We start from the raw sequence: 18538 nt of genomic DNA on the forward strand, positions 1-18538 counted from the left end.
ACTTTGCCAGGATAAGCGGTATGAATCTGGCCCATAACATTCAACATCTTAGTCTGATTATGACATTTTTCTTTGATAAGTTTACTGTAAGAGCTTTCTGCTCATATTCGACAATGTCAATTGTGAGAGTTAAAACAAATGAGGCATCAGGGCATTTAACTCTTCTAAATCAATCAGTACATCAACATCATCGGAACCAACATCTTTCAGCAGATGATGTACTTTTGTGCTAGACCATAATGTAACCAACTGAATTACTGCATTCGCATGTACCATTAGTCCTGAATTTAGTTACAGGAATATTCTTTTCAAATATGGTTCCGGATTGACCAATCATATATAGATCCACAAAACGAAACTTACCACAGGACAATAGATGAAAGATATGATTCCTGCTATGAAGAACAGAACAGGTGCTTGTAAAGTCACCTTTAGAATTTGGTACTTATATGAATTTCGATCTTCTAATGCACAAACATGGGCATTCAATAAATAAGGTTGGTGGAATCCATAGATTACAATTATAGCCTGTTATGGAATTAAAGGAAGAAATCAGATGTTACTTTCTCTAACATAATTACATGAATATGACAGTTAATGACATCAAAAGCATACATTTTTGAATGTATTCTTGTATCTCTGTGATTGAACCACTGTGTTCTGCATTCTTGTTACTGTTTTACCTAGTACTACCTCAATGTACCATTGTAATGATTTGATCTGTATGGACAATACAGGCATTCCCTAAGTTACAAATGTCTGACTTACTGACAATTCGTATTTACGAACGGAGGGAGGAGAACGCCGTCCGCCATTTTAAGTCATTACCGTTAATACTGTGTTGAGTGTGTAACTTTGTATTTGGCTTAAATATTTCTTAGCAAGATTCACCCTGACCACCCCCCCCCCCCCCACCGCTTTCCAGTCGGCACCGCCCCCACTTGTCCCATTTAACCTTTCTCAGTGAGGATGGACTTTAGGACCCAGAGCAGCACAAGATCAGTAACCTGCGGCTGCTCCTGTATTTTTTTTTTATTAAGTGCGATCGTGAACAATAGCCAGGTCAGAAATGCTGATCAAGTCAACTGGTTCCTAAAGAGAACTCTGATAGGCCAATCAGACTGCTGCTCAGTGATAGAACATAAAATCTGCAGCTTTCTGTTCCGCTGACAGAAAACGATCATGATTGAAAATAAAGTGGAAATAATAAAGTGATTGGAAAGAAGTGAAATGCCATCGGTCATTGGAAAAGCCAATTACTTTCATATTACTATAGCCCACCAAAAGATATTGGAAGTTGATACCCCTGGGCATGGCATACAGAGTCTTTCAAATATTTGGGCATCATTATGCCAAAAGATTTAGCAAAATTATCAGAATGTAATTATCAGCCTTTATATAAAAAAATTAAGGAAGATGTGGCAAGATGGAACTTGATTCCTTTTTTCAGTCTCAGTTCAAGGATTGAGTCTATTAAATGAATATACTGCCCAGACTGTTATATCTCTTTCAGACCCTACCAATAGAGATTAATCAAAATCAATTCAATGAATGGAACAAGATGCTAACAAGGTATATTTGGCAGGGTAAAAGGCCTAGAGTTCGTCTCAAAACTTTGCAATTAGCAAAGGAGAAGTGGGGGATGGGGCCTACCTTCTTTTAGAGATTATTATTTTGCAGCACAGTTGAGAGCTGTGATATGTTGGTGCAACCCATCATATGACGCTCAATGGAAAAACATTGAGGAGCGGGTACTTTCCATCCCCATACAAGCAATTTTGACAGATAACAACCTGCAAAGGTACACAAATATTATTGATAACCCATGGGTGAAATTGACTCTTAAAATATGGAAAACTACTATAAAAGAATATAATCTAGAGGAAGATATTGCAATTCTTAAATGGTGTGCATATGACTCGGATTTTACACTAAATAAGTTGGATGCTAGATTTAAGGACTGGACAGCTAAAGGAATAACAGTTCTTTGCAACATAATGAAAGAAGGAATACTGTTCAGTTTTGAAATGTTTAAAGAGAAACACTTACTAGAAAAACAAGATCTTTATCGGTATTTACAGATGCGACAATGTTAATAAGACGCTTAAAATATAACGAAGGCAAGTACATGCTTGATAGAGCTGTTTAGAAAAGCATATAATTCAGATAATGGTAGAAGAATCATGTCAAGCATGTATAAGGGGCTGTCAAATCTTAAAACACATTCGACTTCATACATTAAAACAAAATGGGAGAAGGAAGGAGGGATAATTATATCTGAGGAAGAATGGACAACAGTATGGAGGTATCAATGAAAGTGTACTAGTTCACAGAAATGGAGGGAGGAAAAACTTGATAAGATATTTCATTACACCCTCTCAGAAATCCCATTATGATAGTAACCTCCCTGTTTGCTGGAGAAATTGTGGAAATCAAAATGCAAATCATTATCATATTTTTTGGGACAGCCCTGTTATCAAAAACTATTGGAGGGGGATACACAACGCCCTATAAGACATCTTTAAATGTGAAATACCCTTAGAGAGTAAGACCATATATTTTGGATATGTACCTCAAGAATGGTTGAAAAGAGATAAATATTTAATGAATATACTGTTGGTGGCTGGTTATTACTAGGAAATGGTTATTACAGGAGAGCCCAACTTTAAATACATGGATGGAAATTACAATGGACATTTACAAAATGGAGAAGATAACAGCATCTGTTAATCATAAGCTGGAACAATTTGATTCATACTGTGAAAAATGGTTTAACTACATAATGCCTCATAGGACTGATTTTATTGTCACAAATCAATGAATCTGTTGTAAAAAAAAAGATCACTCCCTACTCCACTCTTTTCTATAAGTGTCCACCTCAGATAAATACTTTGTGGAGATTTGTAATATATATGATTATTTGATATATATGTACTATGTCTGAAATACATCTTATAGAAATGTTTGATGATGAACTTCAATAAAAAAATAAATTACAAAAAAAAAGGAGAAGCTTTAGGCTACAGTCGGTCAACAATTGGAACAACTTTAAAGGATACAGGTAAAGGATAAAGTAAGAATAATGGATCATGTGAGAGGCCCTGCCCTGATGAAAGCTACAATTATTATTAAGCAACGCAGTGGTTTAATTATTTAAATACATATGTTTCTTAAGTGTTTTATATGCATAGAAAGGTGAAATATATACTAAGTCTTAGTATACAAACGTTTGACTAACTGACACTAAATAATACCGGATGTACCTGTTCCGACTTACGTACAAATCCGACTTAAAGACAGACTCTAGAATGGAACTCGTTTGTAACCCGGGGACTGCCTGTATACAAAACATGTCTTTCACTGTACCTTGTCATGTGACAATAATAAACCCACTTAGCAATTTGTTTCATTTATGTAGACTTGCACAAATGGAAGCAGCAGGATATGCTCAAGGGTATCAAGGACAAGCCAGGGAATTACAGGCTGGAAGCCTCACTTTAGTGGTAGGGAAATCACTGGAGGGAATACTGAGGGGCAGAACCTACCATCACTCAGTTAGTCAAGACTAATCAGGAATAGACAGCATGGTGATTGTGTATGGGAGGCTATATCTGACGACTCATTTGGGTTTTTTTTTAAGAGGAAGTAAGAGGATAGATGATGGTTGGGCAGTGGATATTGTCTATGTGGAGATTTTTAAACAAGGTCCCACGTGGCAAGCTGATCTGGAAGATGTGATCACAGGGGATCAGGGGAAGCTCATGAGGCATATTCAGAATTGGCTCAACGATAGGAAGCAGAGGATAATTACTGAAGATTGATTCTCTCACTGGAGGCCTGTGCCTGAGGTGTCAGTGTTGGGGCCTCTGTTTGCATTGTGCACAGAACATAAATGATTCAGATACGAATGTATAAGGCATGATCAGCAAGTTTGCTAATGATACTAAATTGAGGTGCCTTGTTGACAGTGTAGAAAGTTACAATGAATTACAGAGATCTTGATCAGTTAGGGAGATGGGCTGAGGAATGACAAATGGAGTTCAGCTCAGATAAGTGTGAGGTGATACATTTTAGACAATCACACCAGGTCCTGGCCGATAGAGTGACTAGCAGGATATTGATGGGTTTAATTGAAACGAGGGACCGAGGAGGAAAAGTGCACAGTTTGCTGAAAGCTGGGTGGTGGAAAAGAAGTTTAGCGTGCTGGCCTTCATCAGTTGAATAATCAAGTTTCAGAATGTGAACATTACACTGCAGTCATGTAAGTTGTTGGTGAGACCACACTTGGAGTATGTGTACAGTTTTGGTAACCCTGTTACAGGAAAGCCATTGTCAAGGTGGAGTGAATGCAGATTGACAAGGATACTGCCTGGACTAAATGGCTCAAGGTGTAGAGAGCAGTAGGTCATTCTGGATCTTTATTCCTTGGAGAAGTGCCTCACAGAAGTTTACAAAATCATGAGGGGCATGGATAAGATGGACACACATAGTCTTTTCCTCGAAGTTGGAGAATCTAAAGGGTATAGACACATGCCAAGAAGGAGAATTTAAAAGGGACCCGACAGGTAACTTCTTTACACAGTGGGTAGCGAGTTGCAGGAATAATTGCAACAGGTAGTGGTCGAGACAGGTGCAATTATAACATTTAAGATTCATTTGTTTAGGGCAAGAGCTTGGAAGGTTATTGGCATAATGCAGGTAACTGGCACTAGCTGGGAGGATGTTGTGGTTAGCATGGACCACTGGCTGAAGGGCCAGTTCTGTGATTGTACCAGGAATGGGAACTATGCTTGACATTTTTCCTTATTCAAAGATGCTGAGAAAGATTACATCCTGGGAGAGGTGGGATGTCTGCAATAGAGTCGCTCCTTAGCAGCTAGCCAGCTAGTAGGTTAAATAACGTTAGTTATGCTAATGAACGAATGACACCTGTTAAACTCACCTCAACATGTCTTTTACATTTTAACCCACCATGGGCAATTGAAAAGTCACTGTTGCAAACAGTGCAGTGAGCAACACTGTCATTATTTTTGACCCCTATTAGGCAGGGGTACACTTCAGTGTAGTCTGGGGTAAAGTATGTTTTATATTTTCTGTTTTTTGGAACACTCTCTCTCTCGCTCTCAAAAAAATCGATTTCCCAGATATCGAATATAATTTGCGGGCGTCAGGGAGCCGCTATCAATATGTAGGAGACTCCCGGAACTTCCGGGTGAGGTGGGATGTTTGCTTACTACACTGCTAACAAGCCACCAACTTCTCCCTTCCACACAATTTAGTATCATCATTAGATGAGGAAGTAGAAGGGTGGGTTAAGAAGTTTGCTGATGACACAAAAGTTGGGGGTGTTTTGGATCGTCTGGAAGGTTGTCAGAGGTTACAGTGGGACATCAATAGGATGTAGAACTGGGGTGAGTAGTGGCAGATGGAGTTCAACCCAGATCAGTGTGAAGTACTTCATTTCATTTTGCTTCTCTAGTTACTTGGAAGACAGACACTTCTATAGAAGTGAGGGAAAACAGCAGTGAGGTCATGGACCATGTATGGGTAAAGATAGTTAAAATATCCTGAGCCATAGGTGAGGTGCTGGATGACTGGAGTACAGGTTTCCCGTTACCTGAAGGTGAGCGTTCCTATGAAACGGTTCGTAAGCCGGAATGGCATAAAGCGAAGCAGAAATTATCATCAATTTATATCGGAAAAATTTGAGAGCGTTCCCAGACCCAAAAAATAACTATTTATTTTTAAATCATACCAAATAACACATAAAACCAACACAGTCTATATAAAGTAGAAATACTTTTCTGCAATCATTGCAGCACTGTCAAGCGTAGCAAAAATCTCACACAAGCACTCTTGGTGGAAACGCTCTCTCCAGTAACCTTTAAGCTATGAAGCTGCCGTCGCCTCAAAAACTGATCAAACCACCCATAACTACCTTTAAATTCCACTTTTGCAAAAATGTCTTTATTGTTTAAGCTATACCGGCTAGAATGCAGTTCTGGGGGAGCAGCTTGGCTGCTTGGAGCGTGCACTGCCTTTTTTCGAAAAAGCAAAAACACTCTTTGGGTAGCGAACGCAGCTAACTAATGTAGATCTTTTGTAAAACCAAGGTGTCATAAAGCAAACGTTCAGAAAACGGGGGCCACCTGTACAGCTAATTTCATTCCATTGTTTAAGGCAGGCTCTAAGAATAAGTTGGGAAATTATAGGCTGGTGGGCATGATAAAATAAATGGGTAAGTTATTGGAAGGTATTCTAAGGGACTGGATATGTAATTAGTTGGAAGGGCAGGGACTGATTATGGATATTCAACATCACTTTGTGTGTGATCGGTTATGTCTAACCAATCCTATAGGGATTTTCGAGGACATTTCTAGGAAAGCTAATGAAGACAAGGCAATGGATGTTACATAGATTTTATCAAGGTCTTTGACAAGTTCTCACATGGGAGGTTGGTCAAGAAGGTTCAGTTGCTTGGCATTCAGGATGATGTAGTAAATGGGATTCAGCAGAGAAGCCAGAGAGTGGCAGTAGATGATTGCCACTTTGACTGGATGCCCATGTTGGCATGTGGCCAAGTGGTTAAGGCATACGTCTAGTGATCTGAAGGTCGCTAGTTTGAGCCTCAGCTGAGGCTGCGTGTTGTGTCCTTGAGCAAGGCACTTAACCACACATTGCTCTGCAACGACACCGGTGTCAAGCTGTATGGATCCTAATGCCCTTCCCTTGAACAACATCGGTGGTGTGGAGAGGGGAGACTTGCAGCTTGGGCAACTGCCGGTCTTCCATAAAAAAAATCTTGCCCAGGCTTGCACCCTGGAAACTTTCCAAGGCACAAATCCATGGTCTATCAAGACTAATGGAGGCCTACATCGCCAATGGTGTGCCACAGGGATCAGTGTCATTTGTCAACTATCAATTGTCTGGATGGTAATGTAATAAAATGGATCAGCAACATGGCAGATGACACCAAGATTGGGAGTATAGTGGACAGCAAGACAGTAAAATCTGAACCAGTTGAAAAATGACAAATGGAATTTAATGCAGGCAAGATAATGCACATTGGGAAGATAAATCAGGTTAGGAACTACATGGTGTCAGTAGTGCACTGAAGAGTGCAGTAGGACAGAAGAATCTGGGAATATAGATTCATAATTCCTTGAAAGTGGCATCAAAGGTAGATAGGATTGTAAAGAGAGTTTTTGGCGCATTGGCCTTCATAAATCAAAGTATTAAGTACAGGACACATGAGGAAATCGGCAGATGCTGGAAATTCAAGCAACACACACAAAATGCTGGTGGAACACAGCAGGCCAGGCAGCATCTATAGAGAGAAGCACTGTCGACGTTTTGGCCCAAATCCTTCATCTGGACTCACTGAAAGATAGTAAGAGATTTGAAAGTAGGAGGAGGAGGGGAAAATGTGAAATGATAGGAGAAGACCGGACGGGTGGTGGGGTGAAGCTGATAGCTGGAAATGTGATTGGCGAAAGTGATAGAGCTAGAGAAGGGAAAGGATCATGGGACAGGAGGCCTAGGGAGAAAGAAAGAGGGAGGGGAGCACCAGAGGGAGATGGAGAACAGGTAGAGTGATGGGCAGAAAGAGAGAAAAAAAAAGGAGGGGGAAAAAAAACTAAATATATCAGGGATGGGGTAAGAGGGGGAGGAGGGGCATTAACGGAAGTTAGAGAAGTCAATGTTCATGACATCAGGTTGGAGGCTACTCAGCTGGTATATAAGGTGTTGTTCCTCCAACCTGTATGTGGATTCATCTTGACAGTAGAGGAGGCCATGGATAGACATCTCAGAATGGGAATGGGACGTGGAATTAAAATGTGTGGCCACTGGGAGATCCTGCTTTCTCTGGCAGACAGAGCATAGGTGTTCAGCGAAATGGTCTCCCAGTCTGCGTCAGGTCTCAGCAATATATAAAAAGCCACACCGGGAGCACCGGACACAGTATATCACACTAGCCGACTCACAGGTGAAGTGTCGCCTCACCTGGAAGGACTGTCTGGGGCCCTGAATGGTGGTGAGGGAGGAAGTGTAAGGGCAGGTGTAGCACTTGTTCCGCTTACAAGGATAAGTGCCAGGAGGGAGATCGGTGGGAAGGGATGGGAGGGATGAATGGACAAGGGAGTCGCGTAGGGAGCGATCCCTGTGGAAAGCAGAAAGAGGGTAAGAGGGAAAGTTGTGCTTGGTAGTGGGAACCCGCTGGGGGTGGTGGAAGTTACGGAGAATTATACGTTGGACCTGGAGGCTGGTGGGGTGGTAGGTGAGGACAAGGGGAACCCTATCCCGAGTGGGGTGGTGGGCGGATGGGGTGAGGGCAGATGTGCGGGAAATGGGAGAGATGCATTTGAGAGCAGAGTTGATGTGGAAGAAGGGAAGCCCCTTTGTTTAAAAAAGGAAGACATCTCCTTTGTCCTGGAATGAAAAGCTTCATCCTGAGAGCAGACCCCTATAGAATGTGATGAGGATGGTGGGGGGTGGGAGATGGACTTTCCTCAGCCTTCGCAGAAAGTAGAGATGCTGCTGGGTTTTCTTTATTATGGAGCTGATGTTGAGGGACCAAGTGAGATTCTCCGCCAGGTGAACACCAAGAAATTTGGTGCTCTTGACAATCTCTACTGAGGAGCCATTGATGTTCTGCGGGGAGTGGTCGCTCCGTACCCTCCTAAAGTCAACAACCATCTCTTTTGTTTTGTTCACATTCAGAGACAGGTTTTTGGATCTGCACCAGTCCGTTAGCCACTGCACCTCCTCTCTGTAAGCTGACTCGTTGTTCTTGCTGATGAGACCCACCACAGTCATGTCATCGGCGAACTTGATGATATGGTTCGAGCTGTGTGTTGCAGCACAGTCGTGGGTCACCAGAGTGAACAGCAATGTACTGAGCACGCAGCCCTGGGGAGCCCCCGTGCTCAGTGTGATGGTGTTGGAGATGCTGATCCCGATCCCGATTGACTGAGGTCTCCCAGTCAGGAAGTCTAGGATCCAGTTGCAGAGGGAGGTGTTCAGGCCCAACAGGCTCAGCTTTCTAATCAGTTTCTGAGGGATGATTGTGTTGAATGCTGAACTGAAGTCTATGAACAGTATCCGAACGTATGTGTCTTTTTTGTCCAGGTGGGTTAGGGCCAGGTGGAGGGTGGTGGTAATGGCGTCATCCGTTGAGCGGTTGGGACGGTACGCAAACTGCAGGGGGTCCAGTGAAAGGGGCAGCAAAGTCTTGATATGCCTCATGACGAGTCTTTTGAAACGCTTCATGATGATGGATGTAAGTGCAACGGGACGGTAGTCATTTAGGCAGGACACTGAAGACTTCTTCAGCACGGGGACGATGGTGGCGGCCTTGAAGCACGTTGGAATGGTGGCGCTGCTCAGGGAGATGTTGAAGATGTCAGTGAGAACATCTGCTAGCTGGTCTGCACATCCTCTGAGCACACTACCAGGGATGTTGTCTGGTCCAGCAGCCTTCCGTGGGTTGACCCTGCACAGGGTTCTTCTCACATCGGCCACAGAGAGACACAGCACCTGGTCATTTGTAGGAGAGGTGGACTTCCTCGCCGCCACGTCATTTTCCGCCTCAAACCGGGTGTAGAAGTTATTCAGCGCATTTGGGAAGGAGGCATCACCTGCACCATCAGGTGATGTCCTGGGTGCCCTTCCATATGCGCCGCGTGTCGCCATTGTCCTGGAAGTGGCTGTGGACTAGCTGGGTGTGTGCACACTTTGCTCCTCTGATGGCTTGAGACAGTTTGCCCCTTGCTGTTGTTAGAGCTGCCTTGTTGCCTGCTCTGAAGGCGGAGTCGCGAGTCCTCAGCAGCGCACGCACCTCTGTGGTCATCCATGGGTTCTGGTTAGCATGTATAGTGATGGTCTTGGACAGAGTAACATCATCAATGCACTTGCTGATATAGCTGGTCACTGATGGTCACTACTCCTCTAAGTTGGTAGCGTTGACAGGACTTCAGGAACTATCTTGTATGGACAGGTTGAAAGGTTAGGACTTTATTCCCTAGAGCACAGGAAAATGAGGGGAGCTTTGATAGAGGTACACAGAATTATGATATATCTTAAAGAGTTTTTTCTGAGGTTGGAGGAGACTGGAAATTTGCAAATGTCACTCTACTCTTCAAGAAGGTAGAGAGAAAGGAAATCACAGGCTAGTTAGTCTGACCTCAGTGGTTGGGAAGATGTTGGAGTCGATTGTTAAGGATGTGGTTTCAGGGTACTTGGAGACACATGATAAAATAGGCTGTAGTCAGCATGGTTTCCTCAAGGGAAAATCTTGCCTGACAAACCTGTTGGAATTCTTTGAAGAAACGACAAGCAGGATAGACGAATGAGATTGGTTGATGCTGTGTGCTTGGATTTGACAAGGTGCCACACGTGAGGCTGCTTAACAAGCTAATGTTACACACATTAATACCCTGTTCCAAAAAGTGGTTTTGTGACTCATGGTACAAATATGTACAGCTTCACAATATTAATCACTTTCTGCCAGATTATCATGTTGCATTAAAAAAACACTTGGTTTGTACCTGAATTAATCCAATGATGATTGCACAAACACAAAATGCCAGGATTCCAAGCGTGTCATCTGGAAATGAGGCCATCAGAGAAAACTAAGAAAAGAACATTTCAATTACTTAGACAAAATGATATTTTCAGAATAGTTGTTGAACACCAACAATGATTTGCAGACATACTTATTCAATTTGAGATATTTGTTAAAATCTAGTAAATGCATAGTCAAAATTCAACATTGATATAAATTACATGTATTTATAATCCCAAGAACCCACCAAATCACAACTTAATAGAATTTTTTTTACAAGTGTTTTGTGACACACAATTATCCATTTAGAAATTCAGGATGTCAGCAGAATATACGTTTTCTTAAAAGCGTTACATCAAAGAACTGCCTTGTTATCCCACTTTGACATAGTATTTACTTACTGTATAAGGTAAGAAGGTTATGAGCATCATACATGCCTAAAAGATAAACATTACAACTATTTAGCTGAAATACTGAGATTGCATAGATTTTTTTCTTCAAGAGTAGATTAAAAGCATACATTAAAGAAGATAACTGTTAACTGGAGTCAGGACTCAATTTGACCTCTAGAATATCTGAGAATACGTATAGATTGTTAATCATCCCACAGGCTTCATTTCAGATACAGCTCTGTTCAAAATCTTATTTTAACAATGGCTAAAGTATTATCCATAAATAAACTAACCCAACTTCAAAATTTCATTACAAAGAAAGCATGGTCTCACTTGGCTCCATATTCAGTTTAACTGGTCAGTATCTGTCTGTTGGCTCCACATCTCATTGAACCATATTTTGATATGTAGAATTTGATCCACTACCTTTTCCTAAATGAACCAGTGAATTTGGTGAAAGTAAACTGTCGCAAAGAACTGTGAGCACTATTTAAAGGTTTATTACATACAGCACTGTGCAGAAGTCTTTACTTATATGTAGCTAGGATGCCTACCCTTTTGCACAGTACTGTATTTGTCAACATGGAGTGAAGTGCGAGTTTGTAAATCTGGTGGGAAAGGTGAGGGTGGAGCATCGCAGGAGGAGTGTGGGAGAGGGAGTAGAGAAGGAATGCCAGGGTGAAGTGTGACCCAGGTACATACACACCCAGCCCTGAGACACCAGGCAAGGCCACTTGATTCCAAACAATTGGTTTATTGATCATTACAGAATGTCTCTCTGGTACTTCTCACTCATTCCCCTCGCCTTTCTCTTTTTCCCAACTATGATTCCGCTCTCCTTCTACCTTTTCCATTCTCAGTCCCCAATAGAGGCCATAGCAGAATCAGGTTTATCATCACTCACATACGTCAAGCTTTTTTTTGTGGCAGCAGTGCAGTGTCATACATAAAATTACTACAGTATTATGCAAAAGTTTTTATCACCCTAGCTAGATCTATAGACATTTATAAATCTATATCCATTCCTATATCTATCTATCTATATATATATTTATTGTGCGCGCGTGTGTGTGTAAGACTTTTGCACAGTACTGTATTACTGTTTGGTCATGAAAATGAATTTTGAAAGTCAGCTGGTGATTTGCAGGATAATGCCAAAAATACACCAGTACCAATTGACATTGCTTCTAGAATTTTTCCTTGGTCTTAAGACAACAGTAAATAGTGTGTATCCTTTCTTAATGGATATCTTAAATGAGTCACAAGGAAAAGGGAGAGCTTGGTGATGAAAGCTAGGTTTCTCCCCTGACCTGCATGACAATGGAAGAAGGCTGGGAGGTTTTCAGAGCTGCACCAGTTGGTGTAGGAGAGAGGGATGGGGGCAGATAGAGATTCATTTCCTTCTGCTGGCCTGTATCATTGCTCCTCCTTCGCTGTCACCCGGATCTTGTGCTGGACCTGGGAAATTGGTGCACATTTCTCACTTGGTCTCTGGACTACTCCAAGATAAATCACTCTCATTTAGCTTACTACAAGTGCTCAGTTGAAGCACCTGAATGCTGAACTCGGGGGTATCTATTTTAAAACAAATCCAAATTACAAAAATCAGAATAGTAGTATCTAAATTGCATGCTAAAACCAGATTTTCTTCTAATCATTCTTGTCAAAATCAACCTACTGTTTTCCAGTAGAAAAACCAGAGTTTCATTACAGGTACTATTAGTAGACTAATGCCCTTCCCTTGGACAACATTGGTGGCGTGGAGAGGGGAGACTTGCAGCTTGGGTAACTGCCAGTTTTCCATATAAAAAAAACCTTGCCCAGGCTTGCGCCCTGGAAACTTTCCAAGGCACAAATCCATGGTCTATCGAGACTAATGGAGGCCTACACACTATTAGTGGAGTCAGGCCAGGCACTGTGGGTGTTCCGAACACCAGTTGGTTGGGAGTTTTCAAGCATTGATTGAGTAGAGTTTTCCTTTTCTTTGGAATCCTTTAATTTTGATCTTCTGCAGCAGCACTTCTTATGTCAATCTATTTAGAGATCAGGTTGATAAGAGACGGCAGACCACCTATCAGTCACCAGCATTTATCATGACATGGCTAACAAGTACATCTCCTTCCTCTACTGCTTAGACAATGACGTATCCTAACAAATACTTGGATCATTGGGGTTGAGATGATGCCTTTTATTTGTTTCTCCAACAGAGCAGGGTGCGAGTTGTGACAGAGTCTTGGGCTAAGCATATCTTCAGGAGGGAATGTTTTGAACACTTTGCATGATTATTTAAGTGTAGGTAATATATGCAGATATTGCCATTAAACCTTATTCACAAACAATTTGATAATAATTAGATGATAACATTAGAACGATTTTGCTGATATTTCTAATTTGGGCCACTGGACCTTATTGTTACAATTAAAGTGGCAACTAACTAACTTAACATTGATAGAGGATTCAATCTGGAGCCTTCTACATTACTGTGGTATAATTAAAGAACCATTATTAGAGATCAATATGAAACCTACTGCAATGTACTATGTCTTCACTACATGTAATATCAAAAATACAAAAGTACAATCATTTTCCCAGGGACTAAAATTAAGTGGGATTTCAAAGAACAGGAACTGACCAATAAGTTGTTAGTACACCTCCACAATAGTTAAAAATGCTTGATTTATTTTAGATTTAAGTTAATTAAATATTGCAAGGCAGGTTGTTATGAATATTTGATACTCACCAAGTTGAGAAGTGCAAGAACGTCATCTATTCGTTCAATAACCTGGAACAATCTATAAAATTGGTGAGAGATTTAAAAAACTATATGATATATTATTCTTTAGGAAAAACTGTAAAGAGAATATTCTTGCAAGTCAGAATAAAGTATCTCATCGTATTTACAATTGGTTAAAAATAAAAATCAACATTATCCTCAGTTTTATTATATTATTTTCACTTCTAAATTAGAAAATTATGGGTTCAATTCCATTTCAGAATGTAAAATTGGTGACACAAAAGAAACCTTAGAAACAGGCATATGGAGCAACACACAAATTGCTGATGGAACTCAGCAGGTCAGGCATCATCTATGGAGGAAAATGGACAATGTTTTGGTTTGAACTGGAAAGAGGGGAGAGGTTGAGCTGGAGCTGGCAGTGAATTCAGATGAGGGGTAATAATACACAAGTGGGTAAGGGTGGGAGTGGGAATGATGCAAGGACCTGGGACATAAACCTGACAAAGGCTGAAGAAGTATTTGATAGGAGAGGACAGTGGACCAAATAGTAAAGGGAAGGAGGTGAGGAGTTCAAGTTGGTGTTGTAGAGTAGCATTTGAGAAAGCAGCGCTCTCTGTGACCTGGTGTCTTTCACTTAAAACATGAAACCAAGTACACTTTTCTTTACTAACATAACTTGGTGTGTCTTGAATTATCAGTGCAATACTATTTGATATAAACTATAATAATAGGAGGACCTGCACTCACCAATGATGTCTGTTTTGCACGGTAATTTATTTTTACTTTAACATTAAAGTTAAACCGTTGCGTAGTACTGAAACAATATTTACCTGATATGTGACGCCCAGGCCACTGTCACTATTAGAAAAGTCATGATGTAAACAGCAATTTTGGTTGCAAGAAGTTGCTGCAGACTTTCTTCCAGTTCCTGTGAATAGAAAACACAGTAACCTTACCTGGCATTAATTAAAGTGAATATAATTATTACATCGCATAAAAACTGAAAGTTCTGGAAGAACTGCACAGGTTAAGCACCATCGTGAAAAGAGGAAGAGAATTTATGCTTCAGGTCAGACTCTTCATCACATAGCATGCCTGGCAAGGAGTACCTGAATGGTAAATAATAAATTTAACTCTAAGTGTGAATGTATTAGGATCATAATTACTGTCAGCTAACTTAGTATTTGATATGAGTTACAATTAATACATTTTTAAAACAAAGATACAAATTCTACTTCTTCATATCTGTTCTGGATCAGTAGCTCTGGCTCTTACGTCTATTTTTTTTCTAATATAAATCAACTATCTCTTTGGATTAAAGGGATAGTTGATCCCTAAGAAGTTGTTGATTGATAATAAAAAAATCTTAATGCAGTAACTTTTAGGTTCTTAGAACATAAAATCATTAACTTTTATGTCACTTTTGAAAAGTGGTCACTGTTACTTTGTTGCCAATGAATCAATCAATTTGTGTGTAGCAATGCCTCAGAAAAGCAAGTGACTTAGGCCACGTGACTGAGCAGGGTATAAGGAGAAATGCCTACTTTTCTATTACTCCCACCAAAGTGGCACCTGTGGTTTCAAATTTTATCCAAAAGCCACCAGGTCAGAGAAATGCTACCCTAAAATACTACAGTGACTTGAAATACTTGATTAAATTCTGGATTGAGGACAAAACAAATAAATTACTAACTTCAGAGCAAAAGTAATTATTATATTTTCCCAACATTCTGCCTTATTAGAAAAGGGGGTGAGTTTCCAAAATTCCATTAATATCATTCTGTTCCACATTTTATCTTTATCCTAATATGAATATAACAAAATTAACTATCTATTAATGCCATGGTAGATAAAGTAACATGCACGGACACAACAATGATTTTAAACAATTATAGTCAGATTTTATAAGATACAATACCTGGTCTGTTCTAATTTTTATATGGCTTACAGGCAAGATCTGAAAGAAAACACAATTATGAAATTGTAAATGCAGATGTTGCTTTATTTTAAGATTTTAAAAATTGTGAATAAAAACTGGACTGCACTGTTATTCAACAGGTTGAAAACCTAACTTACTATAAATAAAGTTACATTTCTGGTATTGTATCATCAAAAACTGGTGGAAGAGCATACAAAGTACAGTATATTTTCTTCCTAACTAAAGACTGATAAATTCTTAGTTACACCACATGAGAAGACATGTGTAGAATGCCCTCACATTATTGGGGTAAAATTTGCTGCAGCATGGCAACTTATAATTAATGTCATCAGACTTTTATTAGCATGTCTTGACTTAAAATGCTTTGCATGGCAATTGTCAAATGAATAAACTGTGACAATTGCAAAGGGTCATCAGGTAACTCAGTCCTATGCCCTTAACCAACATAAATAAAAGACTAAGAGAGAAATAGAGGAACAAGAAAACAGGGAATGTGTAGAGAAAGATTTGGAGGGAAACAAGAACTCAATCAAAAGAATTAAAAGAAAAGGATGTTAAATTTCTATTAATGTCTATATACAGGAATATATCACAGTCATTTAAAGTGTTTCAATTTTAATGTTGGTAGATTAAATTTATTATAAGGCTATCACAACTATAATTGTTATATATAATTTTCTATGATTAGTTTAATATTAATTAGTGTGAAAATATAACAGTTTGATAAAAGTAGGAAAATTAAAGGCAAAATGTTGTTTGTGCATAGCAAATGGTAGAGCAATGAAAAATGACTGGAAAATCCCAACATCTCTCTTAAACATCTATTTGTTGACCTACTTTTGTAACAAAATATGCAGTTTGCAGTAACAAATCATCATAGTTACGGCAATATCTAATTTATTGCTTTTCCAAATCAACCATAAAAATAAATCACAGGAATAATAACACATAAACAGGCTGCTAGATTCTATCAATCCATTTTGTGTTTATTCCACACATAAGCAATATCCATTATTACTTCTGTACACTTCTTCCTCTTATCCTTTTATTCTTTGTTATTTTAAGCACATAATTAATCTAAGTTAAGCTGGCTGAAAAGAGTTCTGCTTTAATTCTTAATGTTGGGAGTTCACCTCGCAATCTCACAACTGCTTAAAAAGGTTGTTTCAATTCACCATTCTAAAACTCCAGCATTTGAGCTTAAATCTGTTGGCCTTGGATCTGAACAGAATTGGTTAGGTATCCAATACCCACCATACTTCAGAAATTCCTCAGATATTCAGCTTACTCCAGAAAAATGTAGGTATTAACTGTTATATTTAACTCTATCTACACTGATTCAATTGCAGACTCTTTGTTGAACAACTAAATTGAAAGGATGCTGAAGTATTTCTGGGACAAGGGTAACTAGCTGATTATTTAAAATCCTAGGTCTCCTCTGACCCTAGCACATATTTTCCGTCAGGTCATCCTAATATATACGACCCGGTGACCTCCCAACTTAGCTCACCACTTTAAAGTGAAAACGAGACCGAGGATGGCATTAAATCCTCACAACTATACTAAAAAAGGACCCTGCAGGTTTACCTTTTGCATGCTCAAGTTAGGTTAAAGTTACAACAAGGAAGCATATATTCAACATAGACAGAAAATGCTAAAAAAAAATCATGTGAAAAGAGAAGTAATTATTAAATGTCAATAATTTGTCATCAGAATTTTCAGTATATTTTAAATTTTACCTCTGTTTTGCTTTCCATAAATGCTCAGTATTACTGGCATTTTCTCTTTCAGATTTTGTATTTCCATAATCTGTAATATTTTGGTTTTGGCAAAAGATACATAAGCATCAAACATAATCCAATAATTATCCTAGTAAACTTCTCTATCATTTTCAAATTCTTGACATTCCAAATGTGTGGTAGTGTGGTGTTCAGAATAAAACAAAATAAACTAATCAGTGATTCATAAAGGTTTAGAATGGATTCCATGCTTTGTGTAGTTATGACAAATTCAAATTTACAAAGTCATTTGCCCTTGTTAACAGCCAGCTTCTTTCCATAATTTACGAATAACAATCAACTTGCAACTCCTCAAAGTAAATTATACTGCCTTTACACTTAACAACATGAAGTTATGCATGCCTGTTCACCTTTCTATGTCTCCTACTGCTGTCCTCCTCGCTATTTCATACATTGTTAAATTTTGGAGCAGCTGCTGACTTCAAAGTTTTACTTTCTATTTCTAATGAAGATTGTTTATTTGCATTCTCTAGGAAATATCACTACAAACTTTGTGCTAGTCTGAAATGCATCTTCTATGTCTCTCTCTTTCGTCCATTATTGATGTCTAACCTTTGTCAATTATGGACCTAAATAGCACTCTCTGTTTATTCCATTATGAATAAATCCATTGTGGAAACTGAACAGATGCTTTTTCTAAATCCCGTATCATACACCATTGTTTAAATGCACTTAGAATTAGAGTAAAATAATATCTGAGATTACACAACAAAATGATGTAGAGTATGCGTCAGACCCAGACCAAGATGAGGCCGAACAGGAATGTCCATTGAGGTTGTGGCTCAGAGATAGTTGTTCCTCAGGTTCCTAGGAATGGTCTTGTGGACAGTGTGGGAAGTAAGCGGTTGGGATATAGTTTACTTACAGGAATGAGTGGTCAGTGGCAGGAAAGAAAGTGTTAGGGACAGCATAAGGTGCAAATCCAGGTCAGAGTGCTCCTCAATTGAAGATCAGCAATTCCCATGCTCAAATAGCGAGGTTGGTGGGCCCTAACGACGTGGGCCAGTGACTCCTGCCCAGGTTAGCAAGACCCAAGGTTGGAAGTCTGGGCAGACAGAAGGCATGAGGGTCGGCGAACCCCCAAGCTTGCTAGTCCTGGGGTCAGAG

The 18538-nt window shown here is 39.6% G+C and overlaps 1 protein-coding gene across 2 annotated transcripts in view; it reads right to left on the reverse strand.

Moving 5' to 3' along the window:
• Nucleotides 1-18538, reverse strand: part of tmem175 (transmembrane protein 175) — a 40447-nt gene that overhangs the window by 15956 nt on the left and 5953 nt on the right. For both annotated transcript variants that reach the window (XM_059988707.1, XM_059988706.1), the window contains exons 2-7: nt 15612-15650; nt 14524-14621; nt 13697-13748; nt 10966-11001; nt 10548-10631; nt 364-528 (exon numbers count right to left, since the gene is read on the reverse strand). In XM_059988707.1, coding sequence (XP_059844690.1) covers nt 364-528; nt 10548-10631; nt 10966-11001; nt 13697-13748; nt 14524-14621; nt 15612-15650 — 474 coding nt within the window. The remainder of the gene's footprint in view (nt 1-363; nt 529-10547; nt 10632-10965; nt 11002-13696; nt 13749-14523; nt 14622-15611; nt 15651-18538) is intronic.

Source organism: Hypanus sabinus, chromosome 14 (genome assembly GCF_030144855.1).
Source record: "Hypanus sabinus isolate sHypSab1 chromosome 14, sHypSab1.hap1, whole genome shotgun sequence".
Taxonomy (NCBI): Eukaryota; Metazoa; Chordata; class Chondrichthyes; order Myliobatiformes; family Dasyatidae; genus Hypanus; species Hypanus sabinus.